Source organism: Vigna unguiculata, chromosome 8 (genome assembly GCF_037176805.1).
Source record: "Vigna unguiculata cultivar grain cowpea cultivar isolate G323 ecotype 2 chromosome 8, ASM3717680v1, whole genome shotgun sequence".
Lineage (NCBI taxonomy): Eukaryota > Viridiplantae > Streptophyta > Magnoliopsida > Fabales > Fabaceae > Vigna > Vigna unguiculata.
In genome coordinates this window covers 4,053,183-4,067,909 of record NC_140799.1, presented here as the reverse complement: position 1 = coordinate 4,067,909, position 14,727 = coordinate 4,053,183, and the positions used below count along the sequence as shown (strand labels likewise).

At 29.7% G+C, this 14,727-nt stretch overlaps 2 protein-coding genes across 2 annotated transcripts; both read right to left on the bottom strand.

Moving 5' to 3' along the window:
- Nucleotides 1-204: 204 nt before the first annotated feature.
- On the bottom strand, nucleotides 205-1,856 carry LOC114194664 (protein OXIDATIVE STRESS 3 LIKE 1-like). Its single transcript, XM_028085023.2, has 2 exons — nucleotides 1,543-1,856; nucleotides 205-870 (listed from the first exon to the last, which is right to left on the bottom strand). The coding sequence occupies exons 1-2, from the start codon at nucleotides 1,740-1,742 to the stop codon at nucleotides 363-365; spliced, it is 708 nt and encodes a 235-aa protein (XP_027940824.1). The 5' UTR covers nucleotides 1,743-1,856; the 3' UTR covers nucleotides 205-362.
- Nucleotides 1,857-6,504: 4,648 nt separating this feature from the next.
- On the bottom strand, nucleotides 6,505-11,824 carry FAP2 (Chalcone-flavanone isomerase family protein). Its single transcript, XM_028085772.2, has 10 exons — nucleotides 11,131-11,824; nucleotides 10,644-10,866; nucleotides 8,980-9,055; nucleotides 8,781-8,883; nucleotides 8,403-8,471; nucleotides 7,705-7,741; nucleotides 7,551-7,625; nucleotides 7,412-7,463; nucleotides 7,224-7,268; nucleotides 6,505-7,115 (listed from the first exon to the last, which is right to left on the bottom strand). The coding sequence occupies exons 1-10, from the start codon at nucleotides 11,589-11,591 to the stop codon at nucleotides 7,018-7,020; spliced, it is 1,239 nt and encodes a 412-aa protein (XP_027941573.1). The 5' UTR covers nucleotides 11,592-11,824; the 3' UTR covers nucleotides 6,505-7,017.
- Nucleotides 11,825-14,727: the final 2,903 nt, after the last annotated feature.

The following is a 14,727-nucleotide window of genomic DNA, read 5'->3' as shown; positions in this document are numbered from 1 at the left end:
TTTACTTCCTGTATAAGAAACATGCAAGGTTAATCCATCCTTTATCTTGTAGTGCTTTATATCTGTCCAATTTTTTTAGTTGTTCTTGCCAAAATGCTGCATGGTTTATTAATAAAAGATGCAAATTTGTGGTGGTGTACAACCTACTTTTAAATATTTATGCCCCGCTGCCAATGCTGTTAATTTACCATTATTACCAAAGTGTTGGTGCTCTGAAGGCAATCCATATCATATCCTACTGAAGTTAGTTTGAAGATATCGTACGCAAAGACAAGTTGCTTCCGCCAACAAATAGGAGAGCACGATATTGATTCAAATAAAAATAACCTAAATAGTAATGATTAACACAGCTGTTATCATGTTTATGATGGATGGGCTGTTTTATTTCCGATGGAGGAGGCACTTGAAATCTTCATGGTTGCAGCAATGGCGCAATGCTGCTGTAGATCAGCGACGGAAAATGATCTCCAGGAAGAGAGATTTTGTAGCGAAGGAGAAGATGGGTATGCAGCAGAAACCACTGTATTTCTGGGATGAAGAGGGGGTAGTAATTGTATGGAGTTTGAGCTAGAACCGGAGTCTTCACTCGTAATGCTACTACTACTGCTCTCAGAGTTATTGATGGCAACAGCAAGAGCCAGAGTGCTTCTACTCAAACTGATTGGTCTCTTGCAAATGCCAGCACCACTAAATCTTAGAGGGTAGCTTCTATTCTTCTCCAAAACATGATTCAATGCCATAAAACTTCTACGCCTCCTGCTATAAGCATTCTCCGGCTTTGCAATGTCTTTCACTGAGGGCGAAGATGCAGCATCAGCCAGGGTGCTGAATGACTTTGACTTCCCATTATAAAACTTTGAGATGCTTCTCCTGCTCATCAATTCCAAACATCATTACAAATAACACAAACTCACATTAAAAAGTTGTTTCAAAGCAGCAGCTATGTTGAGGGAATGTTTGATCTTAAGAAAATGGACTTTCCACAAATAAATAATTTCGTCAATTTAGCCATATCCACACACCACATATCCCCAATAACTTTTTCCTTTTATACCTAAATTTTAGGACAACTACAACTGATCTAAAGTGTTCTTAGAACACTATTTCAAATCTTATATACAACAACTTTATAACTGAATTTCCGTGAAGACAGATTCAAATTCAACACTCAAAGAGGCAGAAAATCCGTGGACAAAGAAGAAAACATTCCCACAAAAAATAACATTTCCAACTCCTAGAAAAAGAAAAATAATCACCTTCACCTTAATATATTTGTCTCTTATTTCTTATTTTCTTACATAGATCACTATTCTCTATTTCTTTTTTCTTCCTTCCCATCTCTCATATTCCCACTCCGATTTGGGTGGATGCTTATCCTCTCAGAAAAGAAAGCAATAACCATACAAATGAATCTACTTAACAAAAAAAAAAAAGACACTAATAATATGCAAATAAAAGAGAAGGATCTAAATCTAAGTTCATTGGAAGCAAAACGTGCAGTGATCAAAAAAGAAAAAAAGGAACATGGGTATGTAGTTTTACCTTATTGGAAGAACCTCTTCCAAGGTTTCCATAGCATGCAAAGGTCCACGGTAGGAACTTTCCACCTCGTTTTCTCCTCCCTCCACAGATCTCTCCGACGACTCGTCGCTGTTCCTCCCGATCGACGACGACGTACTACACTCCTCCTCCGCTGCTCCTCCCGCCGGCGCGTCCAACAATACGGCGCGTGTGATCATCATGAACTCCCCAAAGAGAAACAAAGAAGAAGAAACCCAACCCAACAAAAAGAAAGAGAAAGAATGAGTTGGAAATGGAATGGATAGGCACAAGCACACGACATAGCGATCTTTATAGATTTGTTGGCGTATTTATAATTTCGGCAAGAAAAACTGAAAAGGTAATTGGCTTCTAGAATCTTACGTGTTTCTTTTTTTTTTTTTTTTTAAGGTTAAAAATGTTGTGGATAAGGTTTGGAACAACGTTGTATGAATTGTTTTGGTTTTTCGTATTTATTTTTAAGATTACTTGGCCTTATCCTCTTCTTCCATTTCAAGATAAACAAAACGTTTTCACTTTTTTCTTTTTCTTTTTTTTTTCTTACTTGGAAATGAGCTGTGAATTTGAGCTCAACGGCTTTATAAGCCTCTTATCTACAAAGTCAAACACCTTTTTCTTTATAATATTTTTTTTTATCATAAATCGTTAAGGATTCACTACCTGACTTTAATTTTCGTATTTTAAAAACTTCATAATTTTTTATCCAATTTTATATTTTTCATGCCTTTATCGTGTTTGTTTTGGACTAATTAAGTTCTAAATTTAACCCGTTCATTTTATAGTATTGTTAAAATACTTAAATATATGTGGATCTGTGAATATGAAACTCATATTTTGCAAAGAAAATACGAAAGATAAAATAGCATATTAAAAATTAAAAGATGGAAGGATTTATTTACAGACAGTGTGTATTAATAAATTCAATCGAAAATTTGAAATTGTTAAAACAAAATTAATAAAAAAATTGATTCAGATTGCTGAGGATTATATCAAATTGTAACCAGATTTTATTTTGATGAAAAATATATTTAAAAGTAATTATCTAATTTTGTATTTGAAATTCTGTCATCGGTTTGTTTTTTTTAGTTGTAAACAATAAGGTTCTTTTTCACTTCATGAAAACCAAATTAAAATTTTAAATCAAATATATCACTGATTTTAAAGTACTTTGTGATATTATTATTGTTCGAACGCGTGATTATATATGATAAATAAGTGTGTGAAATAATTTCAAAGTTAAAGTTTAATTATGCTTACCATTCACTCTAACTACGATATAAGGATAATATATATATATATATATATATATATATATATATATATATATATATATATATTATTGAAATTTGTATTATACTATTGCAACAAATGTTTTATTAACAACTAATTTTAGTGACTAAAAATTATTAGTTATTATAATGACTAATTTAGATATCAAATTACAAAATAAAAAATTATGGATTACTTAAATAATTATTATTATGAATAAAAATTATAGTTGATTACTAAATTTACCTACCAAGATTTTAAATACTAAAGAAAATTAGTCACTAAATATTATCAACTTGATTTTTGCTGTAAAATGAATTTTTTTCTAAATTAACCTTTATTTAATTACTGACTAGAGACCGATTATAGTTTTTTATTTATGATAATAACTAATAATTTTTTCTTATTTTTTAATCGGTAACTAAATTTGATACCACAATGGCTAATAATTTTTAATCACTAGGATTTATTATCAATAAAATATTTTCTTGTACACTAATTGTGTTCTTAACATAAAATAAATTATAAATTTTATGAAATTGTAGTTTAAGATTTTGGGTAACTTTTACTTACAATTTAAGGTAGTAATAAAATGTCAATTACTGTTTTTGATACGTTTTCTAAAAATTAATACTATTAATTGTACGTAACTTATGCATAATAGTGCTAATTGAATTTAATTAGTGTTATTTCTAATGCCATTTAGTTCAAATTATTCATTAGATGTTATTTTGACATGTCAATGGGTGTTTTTAATATAAGAATATCATTCAAACATGATAAACTATTTAGCACATTTTGCAAATTTGAAAATTATCTAGAAGAAACATAAATATAGAATTTTCAAACTCTTATATCTAAAAAAAAACATTTCTTTATCGAAAAGAAAAGTAGGCATGAAGAAATTGCAGTAAGAAAACGGAGAGTATATTCATAAATATGATTTTTTTTTTTACATTTTGTGCATAGACATAAAATACAAAGGAGAAGATAAATTATTTGTGTTTTTATCACAAACAATGTATTGTTTAATGTATCATAACATCCATTTTGAACGAAGAAAGTTTCAAAACATGGCAATTTGCGTGAAAAGATATAACTTCATGAAATAATTTTTTAAAATACTTTGAAAAAACCTTGAAAAGGATTTTGTTAAAAAAATAAATAAATTCCACTGTTTGGAAAAGGGACAGAAGTTTTTTTACTATTATAAGAAATTTTTATAAACTTAAATGCTATCAAAGCACATTACATATCTCCATACTAATTTGGAATTACAAATAATGTGTAGAATAAATACCATTTAGTTTTTGGTCGGTAGGATATAAATATATGTATATATAGAGAGAATGAAATAAGTCAAAGTAATTGAAATTAAAATGAAAATAAAATATATTTAAAAAATAACGAACCTCAAAATATTCTTTTATTATTTTTAAACAGAAAATTTTAACTATTTATTTACTTTTAGGAAAAGAAATTCATGTATCTTATTTATTTTCTCTGAACCCATAAAAAAATATAGTTTGAGTATTATTGTTGGAAGAAACTTCACTCCATGGAACAAGTCTGGTCCATGCATTACGAGGAAACAGAGATTCAATAAATATACAAAACAAGAAGAAACTCAAGAATCTATTCCTTCCAAAACAAGGAAATTCTTGTTTGAAAAGCACGTACCAAAATTTCAATTTTTTTTATTTATTTTAGAAATTTAATTCTATATTCTTTTTATTATTTGTGGAATATAGTACAACGTTGGATGTAGTGACGTAGGAATGAGATAAGGTGGTGAGAGTTGAAGCTTATCCACAGCAATAAAAGTGAGGTGGGGTCCACATTTCTACAAATTAAATGATTCCTAAGACAAAGAAAAATTTTGACACGTAATGAAATGAACTTTCAAGAGAATAGAAGTTTTACATTTTAGGGTATGCATTTTAAATATATTATATATTATTAATTATTATGTTATTGTTGTTCTTTTAATCTGTATACTATTAATTTAATGTGATTATAATTACACGGTCAAATTATAAAACAGTAAATAAAAAATTATTGAAACTATCCTATTAGTATAATTTACGTTGGTATAACTGCTTCTAAAGTATAATTTTGAAACAGGTAGATTAATAATATAAAAAGTTTTTATATAAAAGATACATTAAGTTTGAAATATGAGTTACAAGTTAATTGTGTATTATAACATGCGCCGCGTCATGATTAAGATGGTAAATTTAAAATATGAATGTTATAAAATATATTTATTAAAATGAGTTAATGGTGGAGAAAAAAATACTGTTAAAAATAAAAGAAATTAGGAAGGTGAAGGAGAGAGAATACACGTCATTTCTTCATTTCATGTGATTTCATTTTCATTTGGTTTCCAACACGTGTTGGAGGTGTGGAGTGAGCATGAGTATTTTTCAACAACACAACACCTACCACCTTTTATTTATAGGGCATACTGCTGCTGTTAACCTACACCCACTTTTCTATTCCTAAACCTTGCATTTTCATCTATTGGATTTCGTTTCGAGTCAACAAAATGCTTTTCAAATTCATTTTTAAATTATTTTATGAATTATAATAAAGAAAGGAAACAAAACACTAATAACAAGCCTTGTCAAATTAAATTGAAATAAATGACGGAAATGAAATTTAAAAGTTGGAAAATTAATCTGTAATCCTAGATTTAATTTATAACTGTAAAATTTAAATAAAATAAATAGATGTAGTTAGCTGTTAGTGGAAATTGAATCCGCATTAAGCAAGTAAATTTGATCAACTTTTGGCTATGTTTTGAAAGTGCGTGTCTGTTTTAACGTAAATATACTGGAAAATTTATAATATTTTCATGTTTGGTGAAAGATCTAAAATAGGTTTTAACATAATTTATTTAAAATATAAACACATACATTACATTGCACACTAAATATATGAATGGTAATGATTCGAAAGACAAGCGATCACAGATGCATAGCTAGATTTTCTAATTAGGTCATCCAAAAAATGAGTAAAGACTCTTGCCAAAATATATATACTTTTTAGTTGTTAAATGTTATCCAACATGAATTTTTAAATTATTAAATATTCAAAAATCAACTATACTGAAATTTAAAATTTTAATTATTTATCTAACAGAAAATGTTGGCATAGTATAAATTTAAATTACCTATGTAAAAGTTTTGGTTTTGCATTGTTTAGGAGAAAGGGAGACTAAATTAGTAAGGAATTGAATCACACTTAGAAGCAGTGGCTCATCTCATCAACTAATGGTAAATTGTTATGTTACCTGGGCATAAGTCTTCACAATTGTCCTCATGCCGAATAACGCCTCTTCTTCCATCAAGCCCCAATTCAGCTCAACCCCTCTATCGGCTTTCTTGCTTCCTGCACCCCATCTTTACCTCACATGTTGCATATCAAATTCTTCATCTACTCAACACAATTCATTCATGTTGGTAAACTCATATAAAGTGACTCATTGACAACACAATTTATACTTTCCTTGTTTGGCAATGACAACGACCTTCTCCTCCACTCCAAACAATTCCATTTCAAGATTGGCTTCGCTGATTTCTAATGTATTTTTTCTTTCGATTAAAAAAAAAACACAACCCAATCTAAACCCTAATTTAAAAATGACAAATCACCACAAATAGGGAAAACGAGTAAAACACAATAATCCAAATATTACACCTCAACAACGTAATAATAACTTAACAATAACACATTACAAGAGACATTATCTAGCCATAAAATCAACCTTGTGCTAAGTCATCTGTATCAACGGGAAATGTTAGTTGAACGCAAGGTGACATCACTTATTTGATTGAGCAAAGGGGCTAAAAGATTATATCAGCGTTTTTTCCCTTTCATTCTCTATAAGGACTGTACATCTAACACGTGGGATAAGGGCATCGAGACGATGAATATAAAGATAAAATCAATTGGAACAGAGAATTTTCCGTGACAATCCAATTTAAGCTATCCTAAAGACTTCTATTCTATGATTCGAAGGACGAAGCTTGAGAAGTAATGCCTGCAAAATGACTTTTTAAAGCGGGTTTAAATCAATTTCAAGAAACCACTGCTTCTACTATAAGTTAAGGGTATATGCCATTTACCCATGTCCAAATGTCCTTTCTAAAAGTAGGACAACAACTGGGTAGAAAACGAGTCTTTTTAGCACCTCCTAATGATACTCGCTATGTTCGTGCCGATCTCTTTTTTAGTTTCTTCGCTCACAGGAACATCTCCAATGTACATGTCAAAGAAAGCCCCTATAAATTAAAATGAGATCATGAGCTCGGTTTCATTCATACTGAAGATAAAAGAAATATAAATTCAAAGTGGTGGACTGCAGGCACAGGTATTTGAATATGACTTACGGCACAAATCTTTGCTGTGGACACTTCCTATCTGATTGTCACCAACTGCACAGGTAAAACGAACACTTTCAGTACACAACACAGAGAAAAGACACAAAAGATGAGTTTAATGACCGTCTGCCCAGAGGCAAGCAGCATAAATAAACATTTTTTCAGAAGTCAAATACGTGTTGACATATATAACTCACTTTTAGTGATCAGACGCCCATCAACTGTTTGTTTGAACTCAATTACTGTTCCCTGCAACATTGTAATATATTTAATGTAACCCTGACATCATTAGCAATTTAGTAAAGCAGAAAAGAAACATACTGATAAATTATTTACCAAAGGTATTGAGATATTCTCTACGAAGTACGAACCAAATGTCTCTAGGCAATGAAAGTCCGTGGAAGGATTTGTCTGACAAAAAAAGGGGTTCAAAGGGCGTTAAAATTAGAACTAAAAAAAAAAAAATCATTTTCCTACATAGATAGAGTACCTTTACTAATCGAGCTCGAAGTGATTTTTCAAAAGCACTGCAATAAAAAATAACAAACAAATCAGTAGCATGTTGCTTTACCATGTACTTCTGTAATCAACTGTATAGCCTAAGATCTCTATACTAAGGCAGCACCTGGTAGGATGGACTTCAGGCCCAAAATTAAGTGGCCAAAAAGATCAAATCGCATGGACTAAGTTATTTTAATTATTTAATATTCTTTTTATTTCCTAAAGCTTGATAATGACAATTGTATGGTCGTCATCCGATTAGGTTAGTTGTGGGGTTATTGTTCTTTTGTAATCTGGGTTATGAAGAAATGAAAATTTTGTAATTAGAAGAGAATCATACCAGACTCTTTTATAAACTTCATCCAGTATTCCCAAAAGTTACTCAAATCTAAATTAACTAATTCATTTCTAATTCAAACACGGTTCAGCAAATTCTTACTGAGAAAAGGAAAAAAATTACTCAGTATTGATGCATCGACGAGACTTGTACAATAGCAATATGCAAAACTGAGATTTGTACAATAGCAATATGCAAAACTGAGATTTGGACAATTTTATAAGAGACAGAAGAAACAGAAAACAAACAGAAGAGAATGTTTCTTCAAAAACAAAGTGAAGGAAAGCCAAATCTAATTGTGAAAATATAATTTCAAATCACACTTTTCAGAAGATAAAACTATTACTTACTCTCTCACACTGTTAATCTTCATACCCCTGCAATTTACAACAAGTCTAACAGTCATGTTGATATCCTCCCTGCAATAGCAGAAAACAGAACAGTTCCGTCAAAATTAAGATTAAATACCATAAACATGAAACCAACCAATTGCTTCTTGAAGTTAACAAAGCATAGAAATAGATAATACTTATCTAAATCCAGCTTCAGGATATCCAATTCATTAAATCAACTTAGCTTTATAAATTACCGACAATGTTCATAAAGACCTTCATAAACTTTCTTATGTACTTTGTAATAATCAATGCATGACTAGTTGTCATCACTGATAAGAACAATCTTTCCTCAATAACATGTTATAGATTTATCAAAGATATGATGTTTGAGACCTGAGAAGATCCCTGTAGAAGTCATGCTGGTTATTCAGTTCATCAGCAGAAATTGATGCATATTTTGGCCCCAATTTCTTACAGAGGGAGTATGGATGAATATCTGTTAAAAGACCAAGAGTTACACAAGAAGCACCAATAATAAGCTTTGTCTGTTCAAAAGGAAGTAGAAAATATTCAAGTAATCAAGAAAGCTTACAAACTCCAAAAGCATAGACTTTCAGTGACTTGATTTTAACAATTTTCATGGTTCTGGATCCTGTTCCAACCAGGACCTGAAGCAGATTTAATTGATCAGTTTATCTAAAAAACATTAGGTAAAAATGGAATCTCAACCAAAGCATGTGGTAATACTATAATAGGCAAATAAATTAATTCAAAAGGAACTGGAAAGTAGAAACTAAAACAAATTAACAGATCACACCACTAACAATTCTCGGATACTACTTATAACACAAGGAATTGAAAGATAATGTATTCTCTTACACCCAAGAACCTATTCCGTAAATCACCACATGTGGCTCATGGTTGAGTTTCGGCTTACAGGATGGAAGTTGGTGGATAATCAGTTATTTCCACAATAATAAGTCAGTCAGTGACTCAATAAATTTCAGATCCTTCTTCTAACCCTCCCTCTCTATAAACCGTAGTATAGCACTGTCATTTTCATCTTTTTTCTTTTCTTCTTTCTGCATTTTCTTTATTTTTCCTCAGAATATATATCCACAATTTTCCATCATTTTCCCTCAGTATTTTCCAATCAATTTCAATCATTCTCAAAATTCTATTTCAAATCTTGTTATATTTTTTATTCATGATTTACATTTGCGATTGTTTAGTATCACAATGTAATGATGTTTGGTGACCTATGGTTTCAGATCCTTTTCCAATTCACTCTGTCAGTCCAGAAACGATATCATAGCAGTGTCATTTTCATCCTTCTCATTTCTTCTTCCTGCATCTTTTCATTTCTACAGAAAATAAACCCAAAATTTTCCTTCATTTACCCTCGGCCTCTTCCAACAAATTATAAAATCCTGTTCTATTTCTGAGTCACGACTTACATTAAGGATTGATTAGTATCAGAATAAAATGCTGTTTGGTGGCCTACATAGCCTCAATGTAAAGTGACCAGGGATTACTCTGGCAACAGACCTAACAATAAATCCAGTGAAACTTATTTCAAATAAAAAAATTTCAGCTCCATTTCACTTATAGTTCTAGCAAGATTCATGTTTCTTGGGTCATAAACCATTGGGATACGGGAATAAGAATAGGTCTAAAGAAAGTTCTACTAAAACATCTATTCAGCATTGAATTTTAGATTTTCATTCTTGTTAGCAAATTGTGATTACAGCATAAATAGTTGCATTTTTCAATTAGTGTTCTTTATATTTATTAATATGAGATGCATTGTTCATCCCAAAAGTTAGAATGCTACACATCCTCCAACTGGGATGTACTGTCACATGGTTCATTGGTTCAGTTTAGTTAGTTCAATGATGAAGTTTTCTCTATAAGCTAAAATTAGCTTATTTATAATTTATTTGTGGAAGTTTTCTCATATTAGCTTCTCCAGAAGTTAATTTTTAATAAACCAACTTTTACTTATAAAGAAGTCTATTTTATTTTTCTTTCTTACTCCTATAAGTTTTTATGGAAAGATTTACCTGAACAGTTCCCATGTATTTGATAGCCAGCATTTATTTTTTCACTACTAGACATCAATCATGAAAAAATCTAGCAAAAAACTCTTGACTAAAAGTCTAAAGCAGTTGCATGGTGCACACAAAAAACCCTACATACAAAAAAGCAGAAGGCCCAAATGAACCAGAAGAGAACTTTGCAAACAAAATATTTAACCTCAGAGTTGAAGCCAAAATCCTTCTCTCCAGCAAATATACTGTCTAGAACCAAGGGAAATTCAATGCCAGTTTTAGGCTCAACTGCAGGTTTTGCTTGGTTCAACTCAAGATACGATAGGAACGGACACCCTTGGCATTCAACCTCCTTGGGCACTTGGTCAATGGTTCCATACATTTGCATATCAGGACTCTGCAATGGGCTGGCTAGAACTTTCGATGACCTAAATGAAAAAAAAAAAAAAAAAAAAAAAGAAGAATAAACTTACATTTCAAAAACTGAAGAATAGAATAAATTACAAATCATCTTAGATATCATTTTAAAATTATTACTATAAAATCCAACAATATCTTAACTCATCATCAGATCGTGTAATTTAGGTGCAATATAATTAGCATGCATTTGAATTAAATTCTAACCATATTTCATCTAACATATCCCAGAAAACCAATAAAATTAATATCTCAGTTTTCATAATGTTCCATACAAGTTTTGAAAAGGTGGAACCAACGCAGCAGCCAGCGACAGAATAGGTAACGACCGAAGCCTCTTCGTTTCACTCCAAATCATCTTCATCGCCAAACTCGATATCTTACCCAACTTCACAGACGCAAACGATTTCCTCTTCGATCGAAACGGAAACCCGAACAGACTCACATTCGTCGCCACGGCCTTAACCTGCGCACTACCAAACCGAAGAGGAGGAGGAGAACCGCGCAGGGAAGACGCGACATTGAAACTCGAGGCGCGTGAGAGCCACACCACAAACGCGCCGGCGAACCGCGACACGTGTCCGAAGGCCTCTCCGATCGCGAAACTTCCGGGATTGTTTGCCAGCGAATGCATGAAGCGCAAGCTCAGAGAATTGCGGAGCACGAATGGCTCCAAATAGGTGAACACCTCGGGATCCGAATACAGCGACGGCAGCCAAACGAAATCGTTATTCATCGCGACGCAGGACGGCGATCAGTTGAAGAACCTGCGAAGCGCGTTCTGGCGGCGGCGTTTGAGAGGGGAATGAGAAAACGGAAAGGGAGAGAGACGAAAAGGTTCTGTTTGATTGGGATCGGAGAATAATCGAATGCGAAGCGATTGGGCTTTTGGCGAGTGGCGACGTGAAGATTGGCGTTGTTGTTATGTTTGAAGGAAATAAGAGAGAATGAGAAAGGAAAAGGGAACTAAATAAGAGAGGGGAATATGCTTTGGACAGAAGAGTAGTCAAGGAGGATTCAACCCAAAAGCGATCTTTTGAGGGTAAAAATGGAAAAGGTAGAAATTGTGGAGGCACTTTTTGTGAATTTGACGGTTGTGAAGTTTCCATGGCCCACCTTTTTTCACACAAAATGATCTTTGAGAACGAGTGAATGACGTTTATGACCTTTAGAATCTCTTTCTATGACAATGGCAATTAACGGCATCGATTGTGGTCGGTTACTCTTTGGTGGTAATTAATTCCTTGGAGTTAATTTTAATTATAAGTTTTTATTTATATTTGCTTTGAAATTTAGGTTGTGTTCTTCTCTGACCGAATGATTTGAGGAGGGGTTGAATATATGATTTTAGAAAGAATCATGGATCAAGAGATTCAAGAGATTTAGATGAAAATATTTAGGAGTAAAATTTTGTAAAAATTTACAAATAATTTAATGAATGTAACCGATAAAATTAAATTTAATAGATTAAGTATATTTGTTTTTATGGTTAAAATTAATAAAAAGTTAAATGTAATTAGTTAAAATTCATTTAAATTGAAATTTGAATGATTTTTTTAAATAAAAAAATAATAGATGTAACTAATTTAAAATAAAATGCAATTGGTTAAAAATATTTTTAATTAAATATTAAATTATAAAAAATTAATGTTATTATTAATTAAATTTTTTGTCATTATAATTTTTATTAATGTTTTATTTAGGTGTATCATTTTCTTCAATGATATTATTTTTTATATTTTATATTCCATTATTATTATTTATTATAGATAAAGGAATGTAAATTTCAAAAAAGTCTGATAATTGCATTTTTCATCCTCTTAAATCATCTTATTTTAGGAGAGATATAACTTCATTTCCCTCCCTCAAATATTTTTTCTCCTTTACCTACAAATTTCTTCAAGGGAAAAAAATGAAAAGTATGTCATTCTCACTCACTCTCTCACAAATATTAAATTCATTGAAAACAACATTTGTTTTCAAGAATAAATTCGAGTAATTTGAAGGAAAACGAAAATGATGAAAATTGGATTGTTTAAATTAAATGAAAGATTGTGAAATTTAAAAATACATGGGAGGAAAGTTGATGAAAACTAATAAGTAATATGATAGTTATAATATATTAAAAAAATATTTAATTGATAAAACATAATATTATATTTTTTTATTGTATATAAAAGTATTTTAAATTAAATTGTAAATGGTGTAAATTATATTATAATATAATTTAAAACGAAAAAAAAATATTGATAAAAATATATTAAATTAAAATATGATTTTTAGAAATTAAGATGAAATAGAATTTAAAGAATTGGTTTAAATAACATTAAGTAATAATTTGTCTTTATGAAATTATTTTAAATTGAAACATGATCATTTAAAATTAATATAAATTAAATGGAGTAATTTTGTTAAAAAGATTTATATATCGACAAAAAAAATTTAAATGAAAATTGTTTACCTTGAAAATTGATAACATTTTCTATGTGATGTTCAAATAAAAAAATATTATAATAAATATAAAATAGATTATGATAAAAGTGAAAAAGTGAAAAATATTAAAAACAAAATGATAATTATGTTAGAAGTGAGCTGAATTTACACTCAAATTTTTTCACTCTAAAAAATATCACCATCTCTTCCATCCCTCCAAAACTATCATTTTAAATCCTCTCAAATTAGTTTATACAAACACAAGATTTACCTACATTTTCATCATATGCTACAATAAATAATTATAAACAAATAGACGTTAAATGTTAATATTACTCCATTTCACATTGTTTTTTTTTTTACATTTTTATTTTATTTTTATACATGTAATTTTATCTTGATTTTGCTCTTAATGTAGAAATTAAATTAGGAATTTACCATAATATAGGCACTAAATTATATATTTGATATAACTAAAATTAAAATCAGTTTGTTTTTTCATTTTTAATTTATTATTTTCTGTGATACAAATGAATTTTTTTTTTTCATTATATTGCATTAAATTATCACTATGGTTGTTAGTTTTTTGCAAATATAAATTTGATATATAAATGCACACACTATGACATGTTTACATTGTGACTTGATCTAATGATGTTTTTAGTAAAGTTTCATCTTACTTTATTTTTAATAATTAATAATATTGATAATTATTTGTTTTTCCTTTACTAATATGTAATTAGGAAATGTTTTGACATTCTTACATATCCTAATTATAATATCTGTACAATATAGATGGAAATTGGTATAAATATGTATATTTATTGTGGTTTTTATTATATAAGTTAAGATAATTAAATATATTATTTGTTATACATTATATTATGAGGTTTTGTTTTGTTTTGTTTTTTCTTATTTTATGTTTTTTAGATAGATGGTTTTCATGACAAATTTTGGACCATGGTTTTAAAATATTACTAAAGATAAAATAGAAAGCAATTTTTTATATATTAAATGAAAAATCTTATCATATATTGTTATTGTAGTCTTTATTTGACTTGATGTGTCCGTGTGCATCTTTTTCATTACTTTTCCTTAAAGGAATCTTCCCACCATTATGTTTTTTTTTATATGAATTCGTGTTCCGTCATTATTATTTTCCTTTGCCTTTGAGAAAAAAAAATACATAAAATCGTTTTAATTAATAATAACGTTATGTCATAGTTTGTATCGAAACATTGTTTACGTGTTCAACGTTTCATTAACTTTTGACTTTAGAAAAAAATGTTTTTCAATATTACTTATTGCTTATTAAATAACGTGGTATTGAAAAATTAGGATCTGTTGACAATAATTTTTAATAAAATCATTACTTATTGCTTTTGTATTTTAATATTATCACGTTTATTATTTTTTTATGATACTATTTAGATCAACCA

Bases quoted from the DNA above. Each gene is read 5' to 3' on its own strand.
- LOC114194664 (XM_028085023.2), bottom strand. From the start codon at position 1,742: ATGATGATCACACGCGCCGTATTGTTGGACGCGCCGGCGGGAGGAGCA. The intron at 871-1,542 runs GTAAAACTACAT...ATTGATGAGCAG, and splicing joins GAAGAGGTTCTTCCAATAAG to GAGAAGCATCTCAAAGTTTT.
- FAP2 (XM_028085772.2), bottom strand. From the start codon at position 11,591: ATGAATAACGATTTCGTTTGGCTGCCGTCGCTGTATTCGGATCCCGAG. The intron at 7,626-7,704 runs GTACTCTATCTA...TTTTTTTGTCAG, and splicing joins TTCGAGCTCGATTAGTAAAG to ACAAATCCTTCCACGGACTT. The intron at 7,464-7,550 runs GTAAATAATTTA...ACAATGTTGCAG, and splicing joins AGAATATCTCAATACCTTTG to GGAACAGTAATTGAGTTCAA.